At 45.9% G+C, this 9,610-nt stretch overlaps 1 protein-coding gene across 1 annotated transcript in view; it reads left to right on the forward strand.

Moving 5' to 3' along the window:
• LOC109925781 (KN motif and ankyrin repeat domain-containing protein 2-like) overlaps positions 1 to 9,610 on the forward strand; it is an 82,256-nt gene that overhangs the window by 71,037 nt on the left and 1,609 nt on the right. The window contains exons 9-10 of the mRNA XM_048617818.1: positions 1,891 to 1,995; positions 8,715 to 9,610. The exon at positions 8,715 to 9,610 is cut by the window's right edge and continues 1,609 nt beyond it. Coding sequence (XP_048473775.1) covers positions 1,891 to 1,995; positions 8,715 to 8,774 — 165 coding nt within the window. The 3' untranslated portion in view covers positions 8,775 to 9,610. The remainder of the gene's footprint in view (positions 1 to 1,890; positions 1,996 to 8,714) is intronic.

Consider the following 9,610-nt stretch of genomic DNA (forward strand, 5'->3'; position numbering starts at 1 on the left):
AGTGTGAATGGGTACAGGAACAGTGTATAGAGTACAGGGGGAATGGGGACAGAGACAGTGTATAGAGTACAGGGGGAATGGGTACAGAGAGAGTGTACAGAGTATAGGGGGAATGGGTACAGAGAGAGTGTATAGAGTACAGGGGGAATGGGTACAGGAACAGTGTATAGAGTACGGGGGAATGGGTACAGGGACAGTGTATAGAGTACATGGGGAATGGGTACAGGGACAGTGTATACAGTACGGGGGAATGGGTACAGAGACGGTGTATAGAGTACAGTAGGAATGGGTACAGGGACAGTGTATAGAATACAGGGGGAATGGGTACAGGGACAGTGTATAGAGTCCAGGGGGAATGGGTACAGGGACGGTGAATAGAGTGCAGGAGGAGTGGGTACAGGGACAGTGTATACAGTACGGGAGGAATGGGTACAGGAACGATGAATAGAGTGCAGGAAGAATGGGTACAGGTACAGTGTATACAGTACAACATGATTGGGTACAGGGACAGTGTGTACATTACAGCGTGAATGGGCACAGGGACAGTGTATACAGTACAGTGTGAACGGGTACAGGGACAGTGTATAGAGTACAGGGGGAATGGGTACAGGAACAGTGTATAGAGTACAGGAGGAATGGGTACAGGGACAGTGTATAGAGTACAGGAGGAATGGGTACAGGGACAGGAATATGGTACAGGAAGAATGGGCACATTGGGTATCGAGACAATGGGCTGAAATTTCCCCATCCCATCGAATCGGTGTTGGAGGTAAGGGGAGGGGAAGGGCCACTTTGGGACGGTTCCCCAATACACTTATTCTTCCAAAGGAAGGGACAGGCAGGAGGAGAATCTCGCTGCCTTCCAGAAGCAGCCAATGGCCCCACTTAAAAGCTCAAATCGGGACAACATTCTGATGGCAATGAATCTTCCCATGATCGGAGCAGCTTCCCACTGTTTGTGGAGCCTGCCAGCTGTCTGGAGGGGTGGCCAGGGAGCCATTGATGCTTCCATTAAATCCCCACCCCCTCCCCTCCCTCGCTTCCACAGCTTCGAGGATCAGAGGTTCACAACAAAAGGCCATTCTCTGAAGGAATTTCCCAGGAGACAAATGGCCTGGCAGGTGTGGCACACTTTGATCGATTTTAGATGGTTTTTGAAGACACTGCCATCTTGAGGCACCTTCAACATCTCCACCAGGAGCTCCTGCTTCTCCTCCTGGCCACCTATAGCCTCAAGGTCTCCCACTGGCTTACTCCTGTGGCCCTCCCACCCTGTCCACCCCCCCACACACACACACACCCACGCACACACACACACGCACTCACACACACGCGCACACACGTGCACACACACACACACTCACACACACACACGCACACTCACACGCACACACACACATACGCACACACACGCACACACACGCACACACACTTGCACACACACACACGCACACTCACGCACACACACACACGCACATTCACGCGCACACGCACACACACACACACGCACACGCACACGCACACTCACACGCACACACACACGCACATTCACGCGCACACACACACGCATATTCACGCACACACACACGCACACGCACACACACACACGCACACTCACGCACACACACACACGCACATTCACGCACACACACACGCACACGCACACACGCACACTCACATGCACACACACACACACACTCACACACACACACACACACACACACACACACACACACACACACACATCAGACCCTCCCAAACACATGCAGTCCTCCGCCAATCCAACAGGCCTCCCGGAGTCAGGCTGTCAGAAAATTCTGGCCGGTGTGGGATCTGACTGCGCTTTTAATGTGCAGGATACCCTTTAATGCTTTGTTTTCCTGTCTGCAGGATGGCAGCACCGCCCTCTCTATCGCAGCGGAAACTGGACAGAAGGAGATTTCTGCCCTTCTCTACAATCATCTGAATCGCAGCAAAGATCTGAGCCCTAGTCCGGTGAGAACTCCCAGACCCTCCGTCCACTGTCAGCGCACCAACAAAATTCTGCCTCTTCTTGTTTGTAATCACTGATCCCCTCCCAGCATCTTTCTCTGATGATACAGCAAGGCCAGGCCAACTCAGAAGGATTGACCTGAAATCTGCCAGGGGCTCAGTGGGAGATAGCGAGTGGCCGTCTTTATAGCACCACATTTTGAAATCCAATTTTTGTTCATTATCTCATTCCAGCATGAGATGTAGGAGCAGAAATAGGCCGTTCGGCCCACTGTGTCTGCACCACTATTCAATTTAATAATCCTCAACTCCATTTTCCCCATAACCCTCGAATGCCTTATAATCTGTCTATCTCAGTTTTGAGTATATATTGTTAACCACATTGTTAACACCGAGAACTTGTTCCCTCCTATGTATCTCTGTCTTGTTCTCATTCTGTTTGGTGCCAGCTTTGATTTTCTCATTTCTCTGACACACCCTCCCTCTGGTGTGCTGACAAAGCAGAGTGCTTCTGTTAAACCTGTATCACACATTAATTAGATCACACTTGACAGACTGGGTACGGTTCTGATCCCCATTATTACCATTTGGATTGTGGAACCATCAGAGATGGTGCATTAAGATTTACAAACACAATATCAGAGCTGAGAGATTGAAACTACTAGGAAAGAGTGAATGGGTGTGTGGCTGTTTCCTCTAGAAATGGACGTGTAGTGGAGATCTTTGAAACTATGATGGGGTTTCATCAAGTAGATTTTGGCACTTTGAGAAATCCAAGCTAGAGGTGAGAAACATAAGATAATCATCAATAAATTCAACAAGCACTTCAGGAGAAACATCTTTACGCAGAAAATGGGAAACTTGCTCACACAGGGAGCAGTTGAAGTAGAAAACAGTGACCTATTTAAGGGGCAACTCGATAAACACATGTGCGAGAAAGGAATAGAAAGATATGCTGATAAGGTAAGGCAAAGTGGGGTGAGGGGAGACTGGTATAGAACACACACAAAGACATTGTCCAGTTGGTCAGGGGGCTGTTGTGGTCATAGAGTCACAGGGTCATACAGCATGGAAACAGACCCTTCGGTCCAACCAGTCCATACCGAACATAATTGCAAACTAAACTAGTCCCAACTACCCATATCCCTCCAAACCTTTCCTATTCATGTACTTATCCAAATATCCTTTAGGGGCAGCACGGTGGCTCAATGGTTAACACTGCTGCCTCACAGCACCAGAGGACCCAGGTTCAATTCCACCCTCAGGCAACTGTCTGCATGGAGTTTGCACATTCTCCCTGCATCTGCATGGGTTTCCTCTGGGTGCTCTGGTTTCCTCCCACAGTCCAAAGATGTGCAGATTGGGTGGATTGGCCATGCTAAATTGCCTATAATGTTCAGGGGTACATGGGTTATAGGGGGATGGGTCTGGGTGGGATGCTCCAAGGGTCAGTGTGGACTTGTTGGGCTGAAGGGCCTGTTTCCACACTGTAGGGATTCTATGAAACATTGCAACTGTACCCACTTCCTCTGGAAGTTCATTCCACACATGAATCACCCTCTATGTAAAAAAATTGCCCCTCATGTCTTTTTTAAATCCCTCTCCTCTCATCTTAAAAATGTGCCCCCTAGCCTTGAAATTCCCATCCTAGGGAAAAAACACCTACCACAAACTCTATAGCTCTCATTATTTTATAAACTTCTATCAGGTGTAGTGATAGTCTCCCTACCTCTGAACTAGGAGGCTTTTCAGTTCAGTTTCCGCCCTCTACAGCAGTATGGAATGATATCTCTGAACAAGTTAATTAGAAAAAATATCTAGACTGGTTGGGCCAAATGGCCTGTTTCTGTGCAGGACATTCTAAGTAACACTTCATGTGCTACAGACCTGGTGCAGTCGGTGTCCTCCTCTGGTGATTATTTGAATTGTTTCTGTTCTTAAGAGTTATTGTGAAGCTTAGTCCTACCACACTCTGCCCTCTCGTGGACTCCAATGACACAGTCACTCTCCTGAGGAAGAAAAACAGTCACAGTTAAACCTCAAGAGGTAAACTTCCTCCTATCCCGCAGACAATCATGGAATAACCCGGAATATTATTCCAGCCTCTCAGTTCTGACTGGTTTTGGGTGACCACTCACCAGTTTTGATTTCGAGGGAGATGGGTTACCCAGTAAACCGGTAGAAAAGATCAGTTTTCTCATGATGAATTTCTTATTTAGAGTCTTAATCGCAGGTCAAATAGTTCCAGGCCTCATGATGGATTATCACGTTTTACACACTGGTAATTGTCCTCCTTCCCCCCATGTTGCAGTGTTTGTAGTAATGTGAGCTGTACGTTCTTTTGCGTGAACAGCAACAGGCTTTCTTGAATATATCCCTATACAAGCGGATGCTGAGAGAATGTGTCTTATTTGGAGCTCTACATACCCACACTCCAATTTGTGATCTGTCGGCACTATGGCATTTTTTTATTCATTTGTGTGATGTGGGCGTCGCTGGCTGGGCCCAGCATTTATTGCCCTGTCCCTAGTTGCCCTTGAGAAGGTGGTGGTGAGCTGCCTTCTTGAACCGCTGCAGTCCACCTGCTGTGGGTTGACCCACAATCCCATTAGGGAGGGAATTCCAGGATTTTGGCCTAGTGAAGTTTTGAACAGTGAAGGAACAGCAATATATTTCCAAGTGAGGATGGGGAGTGGCTTGGAGGGGAACTTGAAGCTGGTGGTTGTGTTCCCATGCATTACTCCCTGTGCAGATGTTCAGCAGCTACACTCAGTGTAAAGCTACATTTCCTTCAGTCTACAGCTCCACTCTTTCACATTCCCCTTTTTTTACCTTTAGCATTTGTCCATGAACATTCAACACTCTCGATCCACTTGCCCTCCAACCCTCAAGTCAATCGTTGCTTGAGGGACTGATGAATCCCTTGGAGGAATGTGGAGGATCAACATTCTCACTTGTCATTTCCTGGGAAGGCCAATACATTGGTGAAGTGGACTTGCTACAGTTGACAACAACTGATCTTTGAAGACTTGGCTATACCAGCAGTGAAGACCTATCAAGGAAAAACTAATTCAAAAGCAGAGATTCCAATATTGGAATGACCACAACTTCTTGAAAAGGAAGACAATGAAGTGAAATTCTCACTCTCTTGATCTGCTGTATGACCCAGGGATGAATGTAATAGGTTTGGAAGGCGTTCTGAGGATTATGCTGGAGATCAGGAAGTGAAGACTTCTGCACCACCATCATGATACAGGGTTTCTCTTACTGTAGGAGTGGTTTCATCTTGCCACTTGCCGTGACATCTCAGGGACCCCACCAAGTAGGAATTTAACATCATGGACATCATGATGCCAAACCAGGACCGATAGGAAATTCTTGAGTGATGTTCTGATTTGCAGAGTTACTTGAATGGACAACCTGCTTGTGATGTGATGTTTCTCATTAATAAAGGAGCAAAGATTCTTATTCTCTCTCTCTCTTTGCCCAGTGCTTTCTCTTTGAAAGATCACGCCATCAGTCATTAACTGTGGTAGAGAGTTTCCTTCAGCTAGGCGTTCACTGTGATCTTGAAGTCACTGTAACAAAGAGGCGTTATTACCCATCAAAGCATCTGTAAGATGTGTCACATAGGTGACAACACTAAAGGTCTGAGTGCAAGATATTTGTAAATCTTCTCGAAGCTTCACATTTTCAACCTGCAGAGCTTGATTCTACTGTTTGACTTCTGGTGGCTGAGACTTTTAGTTCAATGGTCTCACTGAAGGAGTTAGACTGTGCCAGTCTGTGTTGAGCGCTGAGCTGTTCCAGTTTGTTCCTGTGTACAATTTTAAATTTCAAGAACGCATTCTCTGTGTGTCCATAAACTCAATAACCTGGTCTGGAAGATTTTTGCCAGAAACGGTCTCCAGTGTTTCTGTGCCTTGCTCATGGTTTTTTTTTGCAGTGTGCGGTTGCTATCTATACAGGTCACAATTCCTGCACAATGAATGTCAACATGATCTACTTTGGACTTCAGGGTCTCTTTCAGTCTTGATAACGTCGTATTAGTGATGTGAAATTGTTGTGCTTCTTTGCTGAGGACTGAAGCTTTTCTCTAAACGTGTCAAGCTTGTATTAATATTCTCTGAGCATGGTTGCAAAGATTTGTTGCATACTGTTAGCTTTTGCCTGTGGAGGTGTGTCACTGTCCATCTTGACTGAAGCTTCAAAGGGAATGATCTTAAAATTGTATTGAGGCTCAGGGACCTCTTCCCTGCATTATTGATGATCACTGACTGTAGACATTTAGAGTCATAGAGTTGTGCAGCACGGAAACAGACTCTTCAGACCAACTCGCCCATGCCGACAAGATATCCTAAATAAATCTAGTCCCATTTGCCAGCATTTATACATATCCTGCTAAACTTTTTTTTTATGTACCCATCCAAATGCCTTTTAAACGTTGTAATTGTACCAGCCTCCACCACTTCCTCTGGCAGCTCATTCCATACATGTACCACCTTCTGCATGAAAAAACTTACCTCTTAGGTTCCATTTAAATCTTTCCCCTCTCACCTTAAACCAATGCTATCTAGTTTTGGACGCCCCCCAACCCTCCTACCCTGGGGAAAAGACCTTGTTCACTCTATCCATGGCCCTCATGATTTTATAAACCTCTATAAGGTCACCCCTCAGCCTCTGACATTCCACGGAAAATAGTCCCAGTTTCTGGGCCTTTGCCTATAGCTCAAACCTTCCAACCCTGGCAACATCCTTGTCAATCTTTTGTACGCCCTTTCACAATGGATTGAACCAACACAAGGTCACTTTCTTACTTCCCTGCACTGATCTAGTATCTTCTCAGGGATCAACATTTCCTGTTGCATTTCCTGGTCAGGTTCTGCACAGTAAGTAGACAACTTTACTCCTTGTTTGTCTTCTTTGAGAAAGGACTAGTTGTCATTGAAAGAGACAACTGGCTTTTCAGGAATAGCGTCCCTCTGTACCCAGAAGTATAGGAAGATCCAAATTTGATGAAATGAAAAACTTGTGCTGGTTTGCTTCTCTGTAACTATATTCTGAAAGAGCACAACACCGCCTGGAATGTGCTCTGATTTCCTGATGTATTGAGTTCCTGTTTTGAGAGAAATGGAAGGTCCTTCTCACCATCTTGCAATGTTAAGACTGAAGGGTTTGGAGGATGTCTAACATTATACAAGCAGCTCCACTTAATAAAGTGTTGTAATGACTAGGAATTACTTATAAAGGTCTCCTTAATCTTTTTCTGTAGTATCTGGCTTCTTACTCAGAGTCTTGTCCTTGCTGGTCCCCAAAGGTTAATGGAGGGTTATATGAGCATTCCTAGCTTCAACGATGGTTTAGCATGCAAAAATGACCAATGTTTTTCTAGTATCCAATTTTTAATCTTTGTCATTTGCTTTAATCTGTCTGTACCAGAATTTGTCCTGTAGGTCTGAACCTTCAAGGAAATCAAAAACCCACTGTGGGCCTATCACATCTCCCAAGAGGAGTTCCCTTGCGTCCCCTACCGCTGGGATTTCCATAGATACTACAACCTGTGTTTAATTTTCTGTATTGTTCCTGTGGCCTTATTCTCGTCTTTCTCTTTGTACTCATGGCTCTGTAGTATATAGTGTTTAGTGTGAGGAGAAGTCATTACAAAAGGGGGAAGGTTATGCTTCACTTACATGGGGCACCAGTGAGACCACTTCTGGATTATTATGTGCTTGTGGTTGGTGTCCTTTGTGAGAGCTTGTTTCTTCCCCAACTCTGTAAGTACTGTCATTTTTGTGATCCTTTACTTCCTGTGGCTGATTGATCACTTCCTGTGGCTAACCACGTACCCATTGTTTCTTCAGCTTCTGTCTGACTTCCCTGTTCCATGGTCCAGTTCCTTGTTACATCTCACAGCCTGTCCCCAGCCGGCTGATACCACCTTGAGCTCCACTTGGGGTATTCCTCTCACTCTGGGGTTGTACTGCTGGGCTGTCTCTGTGGTTTACTGTCACTAATTTCATTTCAGGGTCTTGCTGTCTACATCTAGTCCTGAGGGCCTGGATGCCATTGCCACAGGTAGTCATGTGATGTTTATAACTTTGTGAGTGAGTGGCAACAGGTTTTTATGAACATAACAAAACATATACATAACATTACAGAGGATGGCAAAAGAGTACATCTCAGTTGGAGCTCAACACACTCGGGTTCCATGTGATCTGACATCAGTCAATATAATGTCTCCCTTTGCACGTGCCCAGTTGCTATATCTAGAGTAAAGCTATAATTCCCCTTCCTTGAAAGTCACAGGATCCCTACAACAGGCCATTCAGTCTGTATCATCCCTCCAAAGAGCATCCCATCCCCCCTAACCTAACCCTGCATTTCCCATCCCTGGACACTACGGGCAATTTAGCACAGCCAATCCACCTAACCTGCACTTCTTTGGACTCTGGGAGGGAACCAGAGCACTTGGAAGAAACCCATGCAGACACAGGGAGAAGGTGCAAACTCCACACAGACAGTCACCTGAGAGTGGAACCGAGCCTGGGTCCCTGGTGCTGTGAGGCAGCAGTGCTAACCACTGAGCCGTCATACCGCCCCAACTGATCAGCATTTCTGGAGTAGTGAAGTTTTGCAACTCTCTGTTTCCCCTGACTGTTCGGGCACTGTGTAGATAAAGATTGTGGCTAACCTGCTTGTGTTTGTTTATTTCTCCAATATAGGCTCCATCTGCCCAGTCACAGACCATGGCTCACCCCTCACCATCTAAAACCCAGCAGTAAGCCCAAGTGCCATTGTCCATTCAGCTCCTTGTGCTGCCCAATGCGGATGTTCAACAAGATGGACCTTGAACAGACTGAGGGCATCTCAGCCCAACACTGGTGCAGTCAGGGGTACCTCATTCTGCTTGATACGCTGGGCCCCAATTATGTTCAGCACTGACGGAGCCTGTCACAGTGGGAATGAACCTTCAGAGGACTGGACATGAAGGCACGAGGTCTGAGGGAATGCAAGTCAAAGTCCTCAGCCTCTTCCCACAGTGAGAAACCTGCTGCTTTGATCTACACAACTAATCACAATCCATCCGTCAGCTTTTTATATCAAGAAAATGTACAGATGTTGTAAGAGACAGTCAGCCTATTGTGGCTTCAGTTTGATTCTGATCATCACTGGCACCCTCCCTTCATCTTTAGCTCAGTTAGCACCAACCACACATCGTATCCAACTCAAGGAGGTCCCCTCACCATTCATATACACAGACAGACACATACACACAGATATATACATACATACACACACAGACGTATGCAGACACATACACACACAAACACATATATACATACACACAGACAGACACATTCATACACAGACAGACACAGATACACACATACATACACACAGACAGACACATTCATACACAGACAGACACAGATACACACATACATACACACAGACAGACACATTCAAACACAGACAGACACAGATACACACATACATATATACACAGACACACATACATGCACAGACAGACACAGATACACACATACATATATACACAGACACAAACATAGACAGACAGACACAGATACACACATACATATATACACAGACACATACA

This window comes from Rhincodon typus, chromosome 38 (assembly GCF_021869965.1).
Source record: "Rhincodon typus isolate 14 chromosome 38, sRhiTyp1.1, whole genome shotgun sequence".
Lineage (NCBI taxonomy): Eukaryota > Metazoa > Chordata > Chondrichthyes > Orectolobiformes > Rhincodontidae > Rhincodon > Rhincodon typus.